The 22,474-nt window shown below is 39.5% G+C and overlaps 1 protein-coding gene across 8 annotated transcripts in view; it reads right to left on the bottom strand.

Moving 5' to 3' along the window:
• Window positions 1-2,099: 2,099 nt before the first annotated feature.
• The window catches only part of LOC125463278 (putative adenosylhomocysteinase 3), a 79,306-nt gene continuing 58,931 nt past the window's right edge, over window positions 2,100-22,474 (bottom strand). For 4 of the 8 annotated variants that reach the window (XM_048554341.2, XM_048554346.2, XM_048554340.2 and 1 more), the window contains 11 exons: window positions 22,334-22,440; window positions 17,867-17,983; window positions 16,523-16,586; window positions 13,350-13,438; window positions 11,663-11,733; window positions 11,121-11,215; window positions 10,017-10,115; window positions 8,732-8,800; window positions 5,625-5,703; window positions 4,743-4,863; window positions 2,100-3,946 (listed from right to left, as the gene is read on the bottom strand). In XM_048554341.2, the coding sequence (XP_048410298.1) occupies window positions 3,940-3,946; window positions 4,743-4,863; window positions 5,625-5,703; window positions 8,732-8,800; window positions 10,017-10,115; window positions 11,121-11,215; window positions 11,663-11,733; window positions 13,350-13,438; window positions 16,523-16,586; window positions 17,867-17,983; window positions 22,334-22,440 (918 nt within the window). In that variant the 3' untranslated portion in view covers window positions 2,100-3,939. The other 4 variants (XM_048554348.1, XM_048554347.1, XM_048554342.1 and 1 more) reach the window with 2 other exon arrangements.

Genomic DNA, 22,474 nt, shown 5'->3' on the forward strand with positions numbered 1-22,474 from the left:
ATCTGCATGGGGAATGCAGGTGCATAGGGACTAGACGTCCATGGTGAAGAGGAGGTGTTGAGGGCCAGGGAATCAGAAGTTTTGGAGAAGATGTAGGGCGTGGGTGGTGTCACAGACATAGGTCTGGAGTTCCTGGACCGGGGAGAGAAAATGGGAGTTGAGATAAGTGGAGTGCAGATGCTGGAGAATCCAAGATAACAAAGTGTGGAGCTGGATGAACACAGCAGGCCAAGCAGCATCTCAGGAGCACAAAAGCTGACATTTCGGGTCTAGACCCTTCATCAGAAAAGGGGGATGGGGAGAGGATTCTGAAATAAATATGCTGGAGAATCCAAGATAACAAAACCTAAGTTACCCTCCGGGTCAACCTCAGGGGACCTCTCTCCTCTGTCCATCTTCAGTCTGCCTCCCCTCTCTCCTTATTTATCTTGGTTATCTTGAGATAAGTGGAGATAGGTTCAGTGGGGCAGAAGCAGGCAAAGAAAACGAGCTGACCAGGGCAATCGGGTTTATGGATTTTTGGAAAGGAGATAGAAAAGGGCAGTGCAGGGCTGGAGAACGATGGGTTTGGAGGCTGTGGGTGGGAGGTTACCTGAAGTGATGAGGTTATGGATGGTCTCGGAGGTGATGTTTTGGTGATAAGGGGTGGGGTTATGATTGACAGGGTGGTGGTGTCAGAGAGTTGGCACCAGGCCAACATTACGACAAGACCCAGCCAACTTCCAGTTAGGACTTCTATTGAATTACTTGACCAAAAGAAGAACTTTGGTTTTTCTCAGGAGGAGTAGGAGACAAAATAATGGGGAATTTTTGTATTTGTATGTTTAACCTTTTCCTCTTCACTCAAGCTTCTTTTCTACCATATTTTTCATGAGCATCTACATCTGGCCACTAGGCATGTTATGAATTAACATATCACCTTCTGTTTCTACATACCAGGGGTCAAAGATAGTTGGCAAAGGGGTCACAACTTTAATGATTATAATTAATTGGAAATTAGCACAGGAAAGAAGAACTACAGACAAAGAGAGAGTCAAGTAAACAAAGTGTGGAGCTGGATGAACACAGCAGGCCCAGCAACATCTCAGGAGCACAAAAGCTGACGTTTTGGGCCTAGACCCTTCATCAGAGAGGGGGATGGGGAGAGTGAACTGGAATAAATAGGGAGAGAGGGGGAGGCGGACCGAAGATGGAGAGAAAAGAAAATAGGTAGAGAGGAGAGTAGAGGTGAGGAGATAGGGAGGGGATAGGTCAGTCCAGGGAAGACAGACAGGTCAAGGAGGCGGGATGAGAAGGTGGGTAGGAAATGGAGGTGCGGCTTGAGGTGGGAGGAAGGGATGGGTGAGAGGAAGAACAGGTTAGGGAAGTGGAGACAGGCTGGGCTGGTTTTGGGATGCAGTGGGGGGGAGGAGTCAAGCTAGGTTGGTTTTGTGATGCAGTGGGGGGAGGGGAAGAACTGGACTGGTTTTAGAGGTGGGTCACGGTTGGGGCCAAATTGGGAAGGCTTGAATGTAGACTGTCGTCCGGTGGGGATGATCCGGTTCCTTAGGCAGGTGCTGTGGAAGGTGATGTGACTGTGGTACCTGGTTTGCTTCAGGACATGGTCGAGCAGTTTCAAGGCTGAAGAGATTACAAGAGAGTTGCAGTGGGAGAGAGATTCCCTGAGGTTGGTCCGGAGGGAGGAGGGTAACTTCTTCAGGTTAGGCATCCCCAGCCCAGCCTGTCTCCGACAGATTCAGCCTCTTGGCATGTGGTAACCATAGGTTACAAACTGAAACTTCATTGGAACTTTTAAGTGTTTAATTCATGCATTGTCAAGCTTGTTGTCAAAGAGTTTAGATAGCCTCTTAAGTCAGTACTGGGGACAGAGAAACATGTTTCCTGCACGCAAAGCTACAAACCTCAGTGTGCTTGTGACCAACCATGAGGAATGTCTTTGGGTTGGTCTGTCTTACTCTCCAAATATGAACACGGAATGAAAGGTGGAAAAATAATTAAAGCAATGTTGAACATCAAAATATACTTTGTTGAAAAATGAATAATGTGCAACAGGAAAATAAAAATCAAAATACTGCGAATTTATCAACATTTTATTTGGATTTAATGATTACAGATTCATTATTGCTCATCTACTACAATACTTGACCATTAATACAGTACTTAAAATAGTTACCTCAATTTTGAAACGGTTTGTGCAGATAAACAGATGATTTATTTTCTTTTAAAAGTTGATTTTTCTGCTCTCCTGAGCAGATTGCTGGTGTCCTTTTCCCCTCAAACTTCTTTTTGTTACTTTTGATAATTATTACATTCACTGCCACCCCTTCTCCACGATCAAAAAAATTAAAAATGATAAATCACAAACTGGCTGAGATTCAGATATAACCAATTAGTTTTGAGGAAAATAAACCCACAAATATAGCAGCTTGCAGAAATGCATAGGGTCAAGATATTTGTTGAAATCCTAAAACAGATGTGACCAAATGTTTAAATAAAAACAGCACTTGCTTAACATACATATTTCTGACAAATATTTATACTGGTAGCCATCGATAGGTAAGTGATTTGTCACTAGAGTACAAAGTATGAAAATGTAAGGGGGACAGGAATGGCGCAATGTATATAGCTTGATCTGACAGCTGGCAGAAGGTCAGTGAAGCAAATCTGTGTTTTAAAATATGTAGTTTTATGGTTAAAATCATGTAACAGTTTGCTATTTACTGCTTGGACAAATTCACTGCAGTACACCTTTAGACAAAAATTCTGAAATTAATGGAAATGTTGGCGTGGGATAAAGGCAAATCACAAGTCCTAACCATCAGCTATCAGTTTGTAACAGCTAGTACCATTTGAAGCTTCCAAGGATGATGGGAAAGGTAGGATAATAAATTAAAATCAAAAACACACTGGCATCAAACACCACAATTGTGTTTCACGATATAAATCCACTAGTATGCAAACAAATGCAGCTTTTCTTTATAAAACAGCCAATAATTCCACTCTTCTATTTAAGAGCAGCTGAGCCAAAATGCAATTTTATTTTACTTGCACTTTGTATCCAATCACAAAAATAACTAGACAGCTCACTTTTGTTTTTTTTTAAATTCAAATATAAAAGAAAAACTAAAAAGGATGAAGGGCCTGCAAAGATTACCTGTGCAATATTTGGTGACCCAGTCAGTCCCTTGCATTGTTCTAGGCTTCACATGCTCCAATGACTCAAAGCTAGTGCCCCAGCTGAGGCAGAAGCAGCTCACATTTACAACAGGTGACACCAAGTATCAAACACTGTCAGGGACTTGAGCCAAGAACAGCAGGTCTGTAAAGAAGGAATTTTAAGTGCTACACTACCTGACCAGACAGACAGAACCAAGTCTGCTAGACCTGACCCCTTTAAAATAATTCAGACACAGAACATAAACGACAAGTTATAGTTTGAGAGCGCTCCAGCTCATTCTGCTGGACCTTTCTTTTTTTAAAAAAAAATTCTCCTTAGAGGAATTCCATAATGATATTCAAAATATGAAGCATTTAACCATTTATTTACCTTACTGTTTTATTCAACAAAAAAAACAAATAAAAACAAAGAAAAAAGACTGGAATATGTGCACCTTAAAACTTTTAAAACAGCTGACGGTTTGATTTTTCCTTTTGCATTGTTTCATTTCCGCAGTTAATAGCTAGGATGTTACCAATTCACTATTTTAAATTTTAAAACACTACAGCAATAGAAAAAAAATCACATTAAAGCGGAAACACTTTTTTCATCTTCTAGTGCAGTAAAACCGTCTGGTGGGATTATACACATTTCTATTTAAATAAATAAATGATTATATACCTAAAACTACTTAATCAAGGCCAGCTCTAAATCAGAGGTTTTGATCCTGTACAGTAGTGATGAAAGACTCCTCCTGTTTTTTGTTGTTATAGTTTTTGCATTTAATACCTAGGACAAAAAAAATGCACAAAGTATCAGGAATGTTTCACTAGGCTGTTGTCCCTGCCATATAAAAGTCTTAATATAAAAGCTACATACGCTGAGTCAATACTAGTCATTATAAAATCTCAGACACAAAAGTTCTTCATCCAACACTTAAGTACATTTATTCTCTGCAGACATTCTCAAGTTAGTCTGAATCTTTTCTTCCCTCATTCTTCCTCTGTCATTTTCTACAGCCCTATCCATAGATGCAAACGTGCGGCCATACTGGGTTCCAGAGCACTGGATCAGCACATCCAAGCATGGTTTTCCTCTGCATCAAACTCATGAACTGGAGGTGTTTGCTAGCGTACTACAAGAGCCAGATCAATGCTGTATATTTTTATGTTTATGGTACAGAAGGAATTTTACTCAAAATTAAACCTGGCCAAAGAATACTTGATGCTGGCTCAGGTGCAAAAATAATCTATTTCACATCTTGATAAATACAAAAATAAATTGGTTGTGAGGTCATGATTGTTCAAGATTGTAAATAGAGAAATTCACAATAGCAACAATCAACTCAAAACTGGGACCCTCAAACAGTTTAAAGCATAGTTGCTTTTTAACTCTTCTAGATGTTTGCATTTTTGTTCCTCTCAAAAACTTTATAAAATAACTTGTTTCATTCACAGTTCCATTCAGAATGCCCACACCCCACCTGTTATTCTAAATTCATCTAAATTCGAATCTACTACCTATCAATAGCTGAACTTACCATGCCCCAAAATTGTTGATTTAACAATTTTTGTTTGCCTCTTACCTATAATAATTTGGCTTGAAAGGGCCGTTCTTGTTCAATCCCAGGTATTTTGCCTGCTCATCTGACAGTTCTGTCAGATGAGCATCAAATGTGGGCAGGTGAAGACTTGCTACATATTCATCTGAAAAACATGAGTTAACAATACATTCAGAAGTAGCAATCCCACAGAAGAAATTTAATGGAACATTTTCAAAAGTAACTTTCAGAAGTTTTAATAATTTTAATATTGACCATACCCCAGTGAACACTCAACAAACAGCTTTGCGGACTGAATTCTTCTGGTCACCTTGCAAAATAACAGCTCACACGTCACTATAGGACAAATTCCTGAAACACAATGTTTGTCTTTGGTGCCTGTTTAGATATTTGTCTGCCTCTGGTATCTGAGAGAGCATGTCTTGTGCCCTCTCTCTCATCATGTATGTGCATATGCATATTAAGCTGTTTCCAAATAAAGCTGAATGAAGTAAAAGTACAATTTCACACGGGCAGCTAAGCTGTGCTTAATATCCCTCCTGCTATCCCACCTGGCCACACAGAAGTGAATGAAAAACTGAAAAATGAATTTTTTTCCCTTATGGCCAATAAATGAGAACATGCTGCATAGAAATTTCAAAATGAATTTTATAATAACTTTATCACACATCTAGGCAACAAGTTTTCTTTCATTTATATTTAAATAAACTGACTTCAGAGAAAAGTCAGTTTCTATCAAGCTACCATATCCAGAATAGATTTGATTTGCTGCACATTTGGGAGGATGCTGATGATGATTATTCACTCAAAGCTGTGAAATTTTGAACTCAATCCCTGAATCTGTTGCTCTGGGTCACCTTCAGAGCACAGATTGCAGCAAATGTATGTACATGTTCTGAAACTTACCCATTTTCTTAGGCAGCAAGTAAACGTCTTGTTTGTACCGTCCTTCCGGAGCATTGTACAGCTCAATCATTGCCAGTGCCTAATGACAACAGAACAAATATCAAATGTAATGGCTTCAACTAGAGTCATAGTTGCCTACAATGCTTGGCCTCAGTGCCAAAGATACATGACACTGGGCAGGAACAGAATAGGTCCCAGCTAGAGATCTTTGCTCTCCCTCTTACCTTGTTCCTGAAGCCTGTTCCTCATCTAGCTTGGGTGAGATAACAGATGCCTATCATTGTATAAATATCTTTCAGGGCAGGAAAGATAAAATATTTGATAGAAAATTAATTACAATTTTTAATAGTTCTGGATACAAATATGGGAAGTTGAAACAAATGCAATAACAATTGTTCAAAAATTAAAAGATTGGAAGCAACATTCCAATCTTCATTAAGCTGGGGCAGAGATTTTCATTCAATTGCCAGTGAACATTAAAGCTTCAAGGTGTTTCTAGCAAGTCTTCCTGTGATGCTACTGGGGATCTTTGTTACATACACTGAGTCAATACTAGTCATTAGTACAAAATACACAGGTTATAATCAGAAAGCCCTTGACTGTGTTACCTTGAAAAATTCAATTATCACTGTAAAAGCCTGAAGTAAATATTTAGTCACTCAATTATTTTTCCCAAATCCAATAAACAGTCCATAAGCATTACAGGAAATATAGTGGAATATTAAATAAAACCTTGAAAAGGAAAATGCTTATTTATGTCTATCTCCTCCATCCACAACTGAAGTTTCCAACTTGGGCTGAAGTAGAGTTGTCAACTTTCCTCTTAATGCTTAACCCAGTAACAAAGCCACAAAGTGCATTTTTCTGCAGTCATTTACGAGAAGATGGCCAAGAGTGGAAATTTCAGCCAAGGTTTTCTTCTCTTTAGCCAAGGGGTTTTGAAGCCACCTGTTGTACCCAGATGATATCCGCTAATGAAACAGAAAATGGTAATTGGACACATGCTGTAGATAGTTGAAAAATCACCAGAAACAGTGCATCTACCAAATTGTGCCAACTTAGTACAATACGGTGCGACTACAAGGTACAGTGGGCAGAAGTAGTATGCATCAAGAATAATACTATGAATAACGCTGTGCCATGTTATCACAAGTATATATTTAAACAAAACTGTTCAGCCAAACAGACCCAAATTGTTTTTATAGCTGTTGGCCCCAATCTGGGTAATTTCTGCCATCTGCACTTCACAGACAATCAAATCCAGTGTACATGATAGTAGAGAGACACCTGGGGGAAGGATAATCATGGAGGAGACCACACACCTCTTCTGAAGAGACACCAGACTTGAAACATTAACTCTGCTTCCTTCCCACAGATGCTGCTGGGCCGGCTAAGTTTCGCCAGCAAGACTTGGTAAATGGTTGTTTTTCCAACCTGAGGATGCAAGTCACAAGGATCAAAGTCACAGCATCACTGCAAGATTTGGATATGGAATGTACAGTAAAATGTCAAAATTTGCCAATGTTACCAAACATGGGAGTTGTGGCAAAGAGTGAAGGTAATATAAACTGACTCCAGCAGGACGCTAACAGGCTGGTGGGATGGGCTTGTTGACGGCAGACAGGCGTGAAGTGTACATTCTGGAGAGAGAACAAATCCTATTGATACAACAGGACAGTACTAAAGAATATGAAAGAACATAGAGACCTTGGGATTCTTTGCAAAGATCCTGAAAGGTGCAGGTCGTTTTGACACAGCAATTAGCAAAAACTATGAAATGTTAAGCTTTATAAATCTAGACATCAAGTACAAAAACAAGGACATTATTCTGCCTTTAAAACAAAGTGCTGACTGGGGTGACACAGTAACTAATGGTTTTATTGGAGACTAAAGCATCAAAGGTGGAGATGAGGGTGCATTTATGCAAAACAGTAGCTGCAGAAATGCAACAACAGAAGAGCAAAGTTTAGACTTGGTGTTTTGAAAGCACCGTTCCAAGTGAATTTGTGGATAGATGTTTCGAGGTGCAGATACTGGAGGCAGTAGGACTGGGATCATAAGGAATAGAATGCGGAATAGGCTGTTCAGACGCCAAGACTGCTCCACTATTCAACATGGTCACGGCTGTTCCAATATTCTTCACATCCATATGCATTTTCTCTGTGCCTCTTGATTCCCCTATAGGAACTCATCTATCTCAGCCTTCAATATACACCAGGACTCTGCCCACATATCTCTGTGGCAAGGTAGTTCAAAGACTCAACCCTCCCTCATCTCAGTCTTAAATTTGTGCACCTTTATTCTGAGGCTATGCCCTGTGGTGTTCAACTCTCCCATGAGGGGAAACATCCTCTCAGCATTTATCCAGGTAAGCCCCTTAAGAATCTGGTTTCAACAGGATCACCTCATTCTTCTAAACAGCAGTGAAGAGAGTCCTGATCTGCTTAGCTTTGCTATAATGTAGAAGGTGGCTGCGGGTGGAGAACAAAACAAATGATTAGAAATAGCCATATGATAGATACAATATGGCTTGCAAAACCACGTGACATAGATCACGATAGAGACAAATGCCTCTTGAATCAGTGCTGAAGTACTTCATTTGCTGAAAGTGTTCAATGCCTGTCTCAAAGTACACATCTCCCATTTCAGTGTTAGCACAAATTGCATTTCCGGTTTGGGTCTGATCCTTTTCTGCTGGTGTGGCACGGTGATTCTGGTTTGTTCCTTATGGCTATGGTGGCAATGTGGTGGCTTCAGGCAGTGTCTGAATTAACGACGATTTCAGCATTGATGACTTGATGGGTCTGGTCTGTCCCTCTTTGCTATTACAGTGATGGCTTTGGCAGTGGCAGCATGGTGGGTCAAGTCCAGAAATTTTTGCTTTGGCGGCCTCAGGAGGAGCTTTGACATCCCATAGCCACTCTAAAGCCCAGATTGCCATGAGGGAACAAAAGGTGAACTTTGCCCTAACTTTGTCTCAATTATTTCTTTTTATAATTTTGGTAATTAAAATTACCAAGTTATGGCAACTTACGCACATCTAACTGTATTTTCATAAATACAAATGACAATAAATTGCTATTCTATTCTATGTGGTTATCCCTTACCTGTGTGGTAGCAGTAATTGACAGCACAAAGGTAGGGACCGTAGAACAGCTCAAGTTAAGCAGTCGCCCCTAGGTAGAACAAAATGGGACACAACGGGTTACTCAGCTCTGAATCTTTTACCCTGAAATAAACCTGAGTGCAGTGTACAGCTCAGGAGCCAAGCTTCAACTGCTCTATTAATTTCTCAATTTTCGTAACAAGAACGTTGACTAAAGGAACACCCTTTGTAAAAACAAAAGATGGGTACAGATTAAGGAGACCATTTTATCCACCATTTATATTATGCATTTAGTAAGAGCACACAGACCTCATTACAGTTACAATGATCTCCTTATTGGGTAACTCTTCAAGACGACCAGGCTGATTTCCTTGCCCTACCACCCTGTCATTGATTCCATTCTTTATCTATCAAGTTGAAACCAAGAGTTTCAATCTCCTCTTGCTTCTTGATTTCCGGTGTCCTCCATGAGCCCATCCTCAAGCCCTTCTCTTCTAATGTTCGTCAGCAACTTAATTAAACAAAAAAAATACAACTTCAGTTTCCACACGTACACTAACAGCATCCAGATCTCAGCCATCAATTGCCATCAGCACTCAGGGCTCTTTCACCATTATTAAATTGTCAGATTGCTTATCTGATAGCCAGCCAGGACTGGACAATACTTGCCACAACCAAAGAGATGAAAGACATTATTTTGCAGCCAACACAAACTCAGTTCCTTAGCTACTAATCTCATCGCCCAAGCATTTTCACCTTTGTAACACTGCCAAACGTGTTCCAATCACCCATCACAACTGTTCTTGTATGCCTACACTGGCTCCCAAATCATCAACTGGAAAATTCAATTCATTTTACAAGTGCGTCTATAACCTCAGCCCTCCCTATCTTTGTAATCTCCTCCAGCACTGCATCCTTCTGTTTTACTTACCTAATTCTGGCCTCTTGAAGTTTCCCAGAATTTAACTGCTCCATCATTGATGGCCCTACCTGCAGTTGCTTAAGCTGTGGAACTACTTTCTTAAATCCTCCCAGCTTTCCTACCTCTTTCCTTCTTGAGAACTCATCTTTGGTCAATGTTTCGGTTATCTGTCTGAATATTACCCAATGTGGCTCAATATCTAACTTTATTTCATAACAGTCATGTGAAATACTTTGGGATGTTTTACCACACTAAAAGGTGGTATATAAATTGTTGGTGTTATAACCTCCAGAAAATTGGCACAAAAGTGGTTGGGTAGGTTTTCACAAATTACATGGACCAACAGTAAACCAAACATAAATACCTCAGCCAGCAACACAATCCTCTTTCCATCTGGCCAAATGACATGATCGACCTGTGACCTAACACGCTCCCATGTGAGTTCTGGGGTTCGAAGGCTTGCCTGAAAGAACAAAATGGGTGCTATTACCAAAGGCACAATGCACAACAGCTCCTCCTTCTGAAAATGCTTATTGGGTGGTAACATCCTCATCACTCTGGGTATTCCAACTAAACAACTATGTGGTCTGTCCTAACAGCACTGTGTACATCTATTCCATAATGGATCACAGTGATTTAAGAAGGCATCACTCCACCACTTTTTCAAGGGCAAGAAGGAACAAATAACAAATGTTCTCTAGCCATCAATGCCCACATCCAGTGAAAGGCTCAAAGAAAAACTGGCATCCAGAAAACTAGTGGCAGTTCTGATTGGAGGGAGAATATTTTTCAAAAATTGGTTCGTAGGATGTGTATATTGCTGGCACTTGGGCTAGCACTTATTGCCCATTCCTAGCTGCCCTTGAGAAGGTCGTGTTAAATGCAGTGTAGGAGTGCCCAGATGTTGCTGAAGTTGCACTCATCCAGGCAAGTGGAGAGCATTCCATCAGACTCTCGTCTTGTGCTGTGTAGATGATGGACAGGCATTCGGGTGGAAGGAGGCAAGCTCCTCTCTGTGGAATACCCAATCTCTGGTCTGAGCTGGTAGTTGCAGCAACTAATGGTGGGTCTGGTTCAGTTCTGGTAAATGGTAATATGGGGATTTTTGATAGTCGAAAATTCAGCAATGGAAATGCCATTAAATGTCAAGGATTGTTGGTTAGATTCTTCCTTCTTGTTGTAATTGCCTGGAATTTCTATGGCATGTATGTTATTTTCCACTTATCAGCCTAAATCGAGACTCGTTCAGATTTTATTGCATATGCACCTAGACTACGCCGGTGTCCGAGGACTTGTAAGTAATGACACACTTAAGGCCGAGATGAGAAGGAAATTTTTCTCTCATAGGGTTGAGTGTCTTTGGGTCTCAATATTGGCATGATTAGACACTTACTTCATATCAGTTACATTCCACACTGACTTTAGTATTGGAATTTCATATGTTGAATTACATTACACAGCTACGTACCACATCAATCTCAGTATTGGAATGTCCCATGTTACAGACGATACAGCCATTCTTCATACGATCCAGGTGCTCTCTGGTTACAACATTTTTGTTACCTAAAGCAAGGATAGATACCTAGCATTAAAGTGGATTGACAGGTGCATCATCAATATAGAAAATTATGGCATTGTAGATGTTTTACATAGCGTGTGTTCTGGATGCACAAATTATTCTTGAGCACCTTCTACAATAGAATAGGGAATATTCCGAGAAAGCTTTTTCAAACTGTCCTTGTTTCAGGTTGAAGCACAGAACTTATAAGATTTACTACAGCCATATTCAGCATCACACACAAGCTACAGATTTATGCAAAAAATATTCAGTGCTTCCGAAGAAAGAAGCTAACATTTTCTTCATTTTAACTACAATCCTAACCAAGATTAATGCATTAAGAAATGTCAATGCAGCCAAAGTAGAATTTAATCAGTAACTGAAACTTTAATTGTAACTTGAACTTAATTTATTACATTAATAATATTGTTTAATAAGATTCAATGCTTTACCTGTGCAAGTAATGACAGCATCCACTTGCCTAATGACTTCATTCAATTTAACAAGTCTAAATCCATCCATACTGCAATGGAAAGGTAGAATTGCGTCAGTATACACAGCTGTGAAAGTCATACTGAAAGGGACAGGGTTCAGAAACAAGCATGTCCAACTTGATATTTCTGCTTAGAAACATTGCCAAAGTCAGTCTTTTGTAGAAAGCATCAGAATGCAAGATTCTACTTATTTTTTATTCAGTCATGGGATGAGGGCATAGCTGGCTAGGCCAGTATTTACTGCCCAAGTGTCAACAAATTGCTGAGAGTCTAGAGTTACGCGTAGACCTGACCATATAAGGATGGTACATTTGCTTCTGTAAAAGGACATAAGTGAAACAGATAGATTTTTCTAACAATCAACAATAGCCTAGATATTCTCACAAGTCAGTATCCCCCCTCCAAGTTGTTGATTTGTTCAACTGTTAGTGTTTGGAGATGATGAGGTTATCTCTGTTGCTATATGGAGAATTGGACCATTGTAGTGACAGTTCAACCATATTACAGTACAACACAATGGTACAGACAAGTTATGCCAACTGATGCTACAGTTTATTTCCTGTCATGTTAACTTGAGACTAGGATATAATTCCACAGGTACTGAAAACTCTTCTGCTGCCTCACCCAAAAGATAATCCTTCACATTAGACTAGAGAACTATAATGAACATCACAGCTGTACGATTCTAACCTCAACAGACAGCAAGGATCACTAACCAGCACTTGATGCATAAAGTGACTCCCCAACAGGCTGACAGGCTTAACCACAACCTATTGCCATTTGGGTGGTACAGCAAAGAACTATATTTTAGCAAAGTGAGCTTACAGACAGCTTACATTTCTATAAACAGTGCTCTTTGTACACGAGACAACATTTCAAAGTTTTTTTAAAGGACACGTGAATACAGTAGATATCAACTAAGAGGGAAAGCCGAAAACTTAAAACAGCAAAATTGAATATGACAGATTTTAAAGAAACTTACAAGGCAAGGAGAAAGGTGATAAGAAGGGATTTAAGGATGGCAAGTACAGCAACCAGCAGCTAAAAGATTGGCCAGCAACAGTTAGGAGGGATCAAAGCTAAACCCACTGTTTCAGGTGCATTCGCATTAGAAAATGCAAATAATTTAAATTTGACCCTATAAAGATTTAAATGGCAAAGAAAAGCTGTACATTCTTATCCGGGCTTGAGAGAACCCAGTTCTCAAGATCCCCTTCAAACAGTATCAAAGGAGCTTGTATTCAGGTTAATCACAGTTTTGAGCTATTCAATAATTTGCACTCAAAAATGACAAATTCACTAAAATCTGAAAGGCTGTTCAACAAAATCATAATTATCTCTAATCATGTTACTAAAGACACTATTTGCAGCGAATGCTATTTAGCTCTTCGGTGTCAAGTTAACACCAGCTGCTATCTGTATGACAGACATACACAAATATGGACCAAAGTGATTTCACCATGATAGAATGCATTGCGTCTGAAGAAATCAACTGCAGGATCACCCAATAATTAGCGAGGAAATTAAACAATATATCTTTGTATGTTCTCTAACTTCTATACATAATCCATTTCTACAAGTTCCTCCATGTCTTCATTAACAAATGTGAACAAATGTTTTTAGTATTTTAATTCTGGATCCTTACCAGGCCTGCAGGGCACAAATTGGATCAATTTCTGTGACATAGACAATCGACCCCATCGCCTTTAAAGCGGCACAACAGCCCTTTCCAACCTGGAAAGCAACATAGGAAAAGTTTGAACTGCCAGGGAAATAAAAGTAAGACGTCCAACTGGACACAATATTTTAACTGTGGTTAAGCCTAAACAAGTCAGTGGTTCACATTACCTTTATTTCTGCACTCTACATTCCCGTTTACAAAACTTAAGGTCATTCTTATTTAAGTCACAGCTATATCAATTGGTCACCACATTTTTAAAAACCTAAACTTAAAAAAAATTAGCATTTATCTTTTGTTTACATTATGCTCTCTTGACTACTTTTTGCGTCTATACAATGTCCCTGTCTGCTATTGTTTGGATCACATTCCACTCTTGGTAACATTCAACGTTGCAACCTTGAAACACACTGCCTTAAATTTAAATCTAAAATGTCAACTCTTATTTCTCTGCACAGATGCTTCACTTATGGAATTTTAGCATCAGCTTCACTTGGGTCACAGCGTTCCTTAAATTATTATTATTTTTCTTCCGAAAATACATCACCTCAGTTTCCTCTGCTTTGAACTTCAACTGACATCTTTCCAAGTCATCTACTGATTTGTCTATGCACTGCTGAAGATAGTTACAGTCAGCTTCCCAGTCAACTATGTTCCTCATCTGTGTCATTTGCAAATTTTGATAGCATGCACTGATTACTGATCACAAATCCTGATTACTAAGAATATTGAATGAATGGCAAATAAAAAGGGACAAATAAAACCTGTAGCATGCTTTGGTGCTTGACTGTTCAGATAATCCTCTTCAAATTTAAATTTAATTCGATATATTTCAAGCTAGCAGTTGGAATGAATTGAATGTAAGCAAAGGATCATCCCCTTAAACTCGAACTTTTTTCTGTGAAATACCTTTATCTCAGCCCGTTTTTATTTTCATGTGGGAATGTATATGATTTGTGGAATTTCAGGGTGTACAGGGTGATGCCAACACATTCTCATGCTGAAGTACCAAACAAATTGAATTTTTTGGTCTCAAAAACAGCAATTATTAGAGAAGCTCAGCAGGTCTGGCAACATCAGCAGAGAGAAAGCAGAGTTGATATTTCTGGTCCAGAGTCCCTTTCTCAGTTCTGAAGTTTCAGTTGCTGGAAACCTGAAATGATAAAGTGCCAGAGTAACTCAGCAGGTCTAACAGCTTCCATCAATAGAGAAACAGAGTTAATGTTGAGTCCAATGAATTCTTCAGAACTGAACGGGGCTGGAAAATGGTGACTTTTATGCTGTTGACAGAGGGAATGCGGATGCAACAGATGGTGACAGTGCCCACGGCAAAGGACAGAGGGAGTTCTAAGGTGGTAAAGAAGCAATTGAAATGTAAGATTGCTGTAAATGATAGGATGGTTAAAAAGGAAACGGGCCCGGTCTGCTAAAAATAAAGCCAACAAGGCACCAACAAGACAAATTGTAAACAAAACAGAGAACAAAGGTCACACTCTGAAATTGTTGGACTCAATGTTGAATCCTGAAGATTGTAAAAGTGTTTAAGTGGAATAAGCAGGCCCTGGATGGAAATGATAGCATAGGAGCAAGATGGTTTATTAAAATTACAAGAAACTGCAAGTTCAGGATCATTCTTAAGAAAGAGTGGAGCTATTCTGAAAAGTGGTTACCTTGTCTGCGTTTGATCTCACATTGTGAGCAGTGAATATAGGTTGACTAGATTAAAAGATGAACAAGTAAAGCTCTGCTTCACCTGGAAGGTGTTTGGTGCCTTGGATAGCAAGGAGTGAGCAAGTGAAAATATTGCACCTTCAGTGATTGCTTAGGAAGGTGCACGAGGAGTGAGGGTGAAGTGGTGTTAGCACTACTAATGGAGGGGAAGACTGGGTATTATGAAGGGAGAGGTCCCGAAGAAATACTAACGGCCGAGGGAAGGGGAAGAGTTGTTTGTTGGTGGTAGCCAATCACCTTTAAGTGCCAATCAATTTTATTTGAGAGCAGACTGGCAAATTTGGGTTTAACATCTCATCTGAATGACCCCTCCAACACCACAGGGTGCCTTTGGCAGTGGTGCACCTATGGCACATTTAAGCATGTAGTGGAACCTCCACTCTGTCCATAATAATGACCACAAACCTCAGTTGCTTGCCATTTCAATAAACCATCCTGACCCCATGCTAACAGATTTGTCCGGGGCCTGTTGCTGTGTTCCACTGCCAACTGGAGGAACTGCATCTCATTTTCTGCTGAGGCACTTCACAACCTTCAGGACTCCAGATTGAGTTCGACAACTTCACAGCATGACTTTTGCCCTCTATTTTAATTGCAAACTGTCTTGATTTGTTTTGTTTGTCTCTTGCTGGCTTTGCTCTCATAGAGAGATCGTTTTCTTTCCATACCTGCCATTTATAGCTATTTTACATCTTAAGCTTTTGTTTGCCACCATTTACACTCCCTTTGTCCTTGGCACCCTCATGATCTATTCCACACTCTTCCTTCTGTCTGCAGCTTTAAAACGACTATTTTCCAGTTTCTTTCAATCCTGAAGAGCTCAGATCTTGGACTCGTAACATTAACTCCATTTTCTTTCCACAGATGCTGCCAGACTAGAATCTCTCCAACATTTTGTTTTTTATCCTGATCTCTCAATATGAGAAAAATGGTATAGAAAATTAAACTGAAGCTGCTGCAGTCTATCGTATAAATGCCAGCAAATCAATTACCTGAAAGAACATGACAGCAAAAACCCAATGACATCACAGATTGAGCTAACAGCTGCTTAAATAAAAAAAGTGTACAGCTGGATGAATACAGCTGGCCAAGCAGCATCAGAGGAGCAGGAAGGCTGATGTTTCAGACCTAGACCCTACTTCAGGAAAAAAAATTTCTAAAGGAAGGTCTAGGCCCGAAACATCAGCCTTCCTGCTCCTCTGATGCTGCTTGGCCTGTTGTGTTCCTCCAGCTCTACACCTTGTTATCTCAGACTCTCCTGCATCTGCAGTTCCTACTATTCCTAAATAAAAAGAATGTAGATTTAAGGCTGGGTAGTAAACCCTGGATGACATGTCCACGTGGACAGAAGGAAAAACTAGTCATATAAACTACATTGCCCACCATCTGCAAAAGAACTGAATATGTACCTCTCCATATCCGCAAACAACAATTTGCTTTCCTCCAAACATCACATCTGTTGTCCTCTTGAGGCTTTTGTTAAAAATGTAAAATTCATACAATTAGCTTTCAAATAACAAAAAAATGAGCAAAAAATAGAGACATTGCAATTACTGACTATTGTGACATCCAACTTTTTTTTGCTCAAAGATAAACTAATTAAGAAACCGATAACACATTCATGAATAATTTAAAAAACATCCTTGCCTGAATACTTCCCCCTCCCCCAAAACAGTGGAAAATGATCTGACTCCAAATCACCACTGGTGTTGCTCTAAAACAGACTACTAAATTAAAATTTCTGCACTCTTCTAGCAACAATTTGAGCCCATCTCTTTAGTCCCTTGTCACCTGGCAAAAAGAGTACAGTAGAGGAAGTGTCAGGAGAGCAGAGAAGAACAATCTCATTTCTCCACAATCAAAATCTCTTCCAAAAATCTCATTGGACCTAATGGACCGACAGTGGTATGTGCTCCACCTAATAAACTGTTAAGGTTGTTTAGAGACACCAGAGATAATGAAACGTACTTTGTGTAGGCACAGGGAAATAAACTTGAAAAATAAGTAGAAAATCCAACACTATTGGCGTGCTTTACATCATCAGAACATACCAGGTCAAGTGAAGGATTTTGTTAGCTCTCTGGAAACAAAATATATTTCTAACTTTAAATCATTTTATAGATAAAAACTAGGGAAGTGTCACTTTCTTACAAGCTGTTGTGAATTCAGACTTTCTAAACAAAATACTTTGACAATTTGACTTCTACACGCATCCTTAATCGCCTACCCTCAGCCATCTATTTTTCCCCAATTAAAAGGTAATGGATCAGGGTCATAATCCCAGACAACCATAAAAGGTGCAGGATGCAGCTTTTCCAAAAACATTCATTTGCTTACTATTTGAGATCTTCTGAGAAGTACAGCAGAAATTAGAAAGGCACAAGCACAGTAAGGCAACAGTCCCATTATGTTGAGAAGGTATGTTGTGCTTTGTAATCATTTCAACTGTATTCAGGAATTGTAGTCATGCCAATCTAAAATTTAACGAATTTAAATGAATCAAAATGTAATTTTAAACCTTAAATGGTCACGTTCTAAATGATACCATCAGAGGCAACATAATGTAAAAGCAATGACAATATATTTATTTAATATTTGTGGTTAGTTTTCAATAGCAGTACTTCATTAGGATTGAGGATTTGAAGGCATTAGAATCTCTTGATAAAGCACTTCACCATCAAATGGATTTAATGGACATCTCTGTTCATATTAATCTAAAACTGGTTCAAGGTAATTTGACTTTGATTACATACCCATCGAGTATGGACTCTCTACAGCAATAGAGATTATCAAACTTCTGCTTGGTTACAGAGTCATTTACATTCATGGCTGGGACACAGAGCTTACCAGCTTTAGACAACTGGTAAAGTCTAGGGATAACAAAGGAGAGAAAATGTCAGTCAGAAACCAAGAGCTCCAAAACTAGTTCAAAATACAGTATATCCACTGGGTCTGACAGGTTTCCTCAACACCAGCCTGAACTAACAGGAAACCTCAAATTGTAAGATAAAAATGTTTCTATCTTATTCTGGCCTATAACCTGGGACTGAAAGTTATTCCAAATACTTTCAACAAGCCACCTCTCATTATTTCTATTTTGATTCCATTGGCAATATTACACCCAATTCAATGGCCTGTACAATCTTCCAGTATCTTAGCATTTGACATTGGACAAAATCTTGTGACAACTTTTTAACTCAATGTATGGACGTATGGGTCAACTGAGAAAATTGCAAGAGAGCTATTTGCTAACATGAAATACAAGACAGAAGTGTGTTAAGTAGCACAATGACACTAGATTTAAACCTTGACTGACATATCCTCCTGAAAGATCTTCCACTAAAACAAAAGCAAAAAAAATTATTTTTAGCCGAAATGACACAGTTTGAAATTCTTACATATTAATCTGTACTTATTGAACAAATCTCTATACAGCCCCTGGGCTGAAAGGGTATATTCTGCCTCGCAACCATGTCAATTGCATTCAGAAGCTGTAATCACGTCAATGTAAAATTCAACAAATCAAAAACAAATACAAATCAAAAATGTTAGATTAGTTCATTCCTTTATGATCATAGCAGAGGGAATAGCCATGGTAATAATTGTTTAATGTTATTATTTTTTCCCTACTGTGTTAACGTTGTCTTTCTGCTTTCATTTGAAGACTAAGTGATGATATCACAGACATATGTTTCCCTCTGGCATTTTGCCCAAATTAGCCAATGTCTTAATGTCTGGACAATGAACGTGAGCAGGGTTTACGTCACATTACAAAGGCCTCTACTGATGTTTAGTTCCAACAGGGATTATTGAGCAGTCCTCAGGAGAGGAGACACTGGTTGATTTTTCCATACTGCACCAACTGTAGTGCCAGTACCAGCATCCTGCCTGAAATCAGCTAAATAAGCATGGCGAATGAGATGGGTACACTAATGACTGGAAATTTCCTGGTACATTTTGCCCTGGCACATTTGGTCTATTTACTTATTGAATGAGCCATTTACCAGCGTCAAATCAAACACACTGGTCAAGGGCATTTTCCTATTCCATTCCATCAATGTGATGCCTTTCTGATACACTGATTTTAAAAAAAAAGTCACAGTTCACTGCTAATCAACAGAATGGTAGATTGGAATTTTCACCCGCCCCTTAGCCATATTCCGACAGTTGTCAAATTGCAAAGAGAGTCATTCTGTAGAGGAGATTAGAAGCAAACTCTAGAAGACAGACTATTTGCAGTATTTGAAGATGCTTAAATAGCCAAAACATGCAAGTCTTCTACATAATTAAACTATGTCAATGCTGATCTTCCAGTGGCCCAACAGGAAAAGTCTTGGGTAGCGAGCTTGAAAAAAAGAGATTGTATAGTTGTATCCTACAAGGCACGTAGGGAAATGCATTGGGAGACTTTGGGTTACAGATTTAGTGATGTTCATATTGAGAATTAAACTTTGTTTTGACGTGGGATAAGTTCTCAGGAGTCTTGAAGCTTGGCCAACTCAGGGAATTGTCAAGTGGCCTTTATACTTGCAAAGGTGAGGTGAGTGGGTGATGGTTGTTGGCCCCTTCTTAGGCAGTGATCCAATTTCAGAGCGCTGCCAGGAGGAAGTCATGCTCCTGTTTGTGTCAATGGTGGCTATGATGTGGAGGTGATGGTGTTGGACTGGCATGGACAAGGTCGGAAATCACACACCACCAGGTTATAGTTCAACAGGTTTATTTGAAAACACAAGCTTTCGGAGTCTTCCTCTTCTTCAGGTGTTAGTGAGAGAGATGGTATCAGACACAGAATTTACAAGTAAAAGATCAAAGGATCACACTGCTGTTGAAGATGCACTAAACAAACCTAAGATGTTGTCAAATCTTCAGTGAGAAGATTGTAAAGTATATTTACATTCCCAAATTCAAGTCCCTGTCCAATGAGAACTAAAAGATTTTATCAGTGTAAAGAAGAGGTGACATTATGAAGAATGTTAGGTGTTAGATCTTGTTTAAAATCTGTTTATGTTTTGGTTTGGGGTCAGACTAGTTTTATTCCTAAAGTAGGAATTTATAAAATGCCACATTGACTGTCAATTTTGTACAAAAAGTTCCCAATTTATAGAGAATGTATCTGCAAATACAAATTCACTTCATAGATGCGTCTGTCCTTCCATTGACTCCATCTACACTTTTTGTTGCCTCGGGAAAGTAGCCAACATAATCTAAAACCCCTCCCACCCTGGTTATACTCTCTTCCAATGGAAGACAAGAGTTTCAGAACACGTACCAACAGGTTTAAGCTTCTTCTCTGCAGTTATCAGACTTATGAACAGATCTCTATATTAGAATTCACCTTTCTCTGTTCCTTCTCTGTAGCTGCAACACTCTATTCTACATTCTGTTCCATTACCCAGATGTATTTATGTAAGGTATGGTTTGCCTGTTTAGCAGGCAAAAAAATACTTTTCACTGTATCTCAGTACATGTGACAGTAATAAATCAAATCAATACCTACTTCAATTGTCTTTAATCTTATACACCGTTGTAGTTGGCTATGCAAGGAAATAAAGCTATCAATAGTAAACACACTAGCAAGTATTGCTTAACTGGGTAGTCAAGTGACATGATATCTGCTGAGGCAGAGGCCAATTATCGTTTCTGTAACATTCAGTTAGTGCTATTCAGAACCATTAAATGTTGTGGGTGGGGCAGAAGCAGCATACACAATCAGGGTAGAATTCTATGGTCCTCCAGTAAAGCCCCCCTACATCTCCACTCAGAAGGATTTTTTTTGTTGTGGTGATGGTAAAAAGAATCTGCCTGTGAAACATGGCTTTTAGCTTTTGACATTATAGGAAGAAAGAAGAATGTGCCATAACAGGTAGATGAGAGTAAACCAGTTGATGTGGTGTACATGGATTTCAGCAAGGCGTTCGATAAGGTTCCCCACAGTAGGCTATTGTACAAAATGCGGAGGAATGGGAATGTGGGAGATAATAGCAGTTTGGATCAGAAATTGGCTTGCTGAAAGACGACAGAGGTTGGTAGTTGATGGGAAATGTTCATCCTGGAGACCAGTTACTAGTGGTGTACCGCAAGGATCAGGTCCACTGCTGTTCGTCATTTTTATAAATGACCTGGATGAGGGCATAGAAGGATGGGTTAGTAAATTTGCAGACAACACTAAGGTCGGCGGAGTTGTGGATAGTGACGAAGGATGCTGTAGGTTACAGAGAGACATAGATAAGCTGCAGATCTGGGCTGAGAGGTGGCAAATGGAGTTTAATACAGACAAGTGTGAGGTGATGCACTTTGGTAGGAGTAACCGGAATGCAAAGTACTGGGCTAATGGTAAGATTCTTGGTAGTGTAGATGAGCAGAGAGATCTCAGTGTCCATGTACACAGATCCTTGAAAGTTGCCACCCAGGTTGACAGGGCTGTTAAGGCGGCATACAGCGTTTTAGCTTTTACTAATAGAGGGATCGAGTTCCGGAACCAAGAGGTTATGCTGCAGCTGTACAAAACTCTGGTGCGGCCGCACTTGGAGTATTGTGTACAGTTCTGGTCACCGCATTATAAGAAGGATGTGGAAGCTTTGGAGAGGGTGCAGAGGAGATTTACTAGGATGTTGCCTGGTATGGAGGGAAGGTCTTACAAGGAAAGGCTGAGGGACTTGAGGCTGTTTTTGTTAGAGAGAAGAAGGTTGAGAGGTGACTTAATTGAGACATATAAAATAATCAGAGGGTTAGATAGGGTGGATAGGGAGAGCCTTTTTCCTAGGATGGTGACGGCGAGCACAAGGGGGCATAGCTTTAAATTGAGGGGTGAAAGATATAGGACAGATGTCAGAGGTAGTTTCTTTACTCAGAGAGAAGTAAGGGTATGGAACGCTTTGCCTGCAATGGTAGTAGATTCGCTAACTTTAAGTACATTTAAGTCGTCAATGGACAAGCATATGGACGTACATGGAATAGTGTAGGTTAGATGGGCTTCAGATTGGTACGACAGGTTGGCACAACATCGAGGGCCGAAGGGCCTGTACTGTGCTGTAATGTTCTATGTTCTATGAGAGGTTGTGATAAGTCTCAGTTTCAATACAATGAGGACGCGGCAAAAAGGAACATCATGTAGAATGGCACATTGCAATTTCAGGAAGAACAGAAGAATGATAGTAGTATCAATAAAATGAGGACAAGAAAGGTTGGATAAGTGGTGATTTTATTAAAGCGATATTCACCTGTGAACACCAGTCACACTTTCCTCCACTATGCCCTTTATCTTCTTGAACATATTCGGATACTTCTTGTAAATCCAGTGAGTGAGATCTCCTCCATCATCTAGGATCTGTAATAAAACATAAATAAATTAGTAAAGTCAA

The sequence above is a fragment of the Stegostoma tigrinum genome, chromosome 25, assembly GCF_030684315.1.
Source record: "Stegostoma tigrinum isolate sSteTig4 chromosome 25, sSteTig4.hap1, whole genome shotgun sequence".
Taxonomy (NCBI): Eukaryota; Metazoa; Chordata; class Chondrichthyes; order Orectolobiformes; family Stegostomatidae; genus Stegostoma; species Stegostoma tigrinum.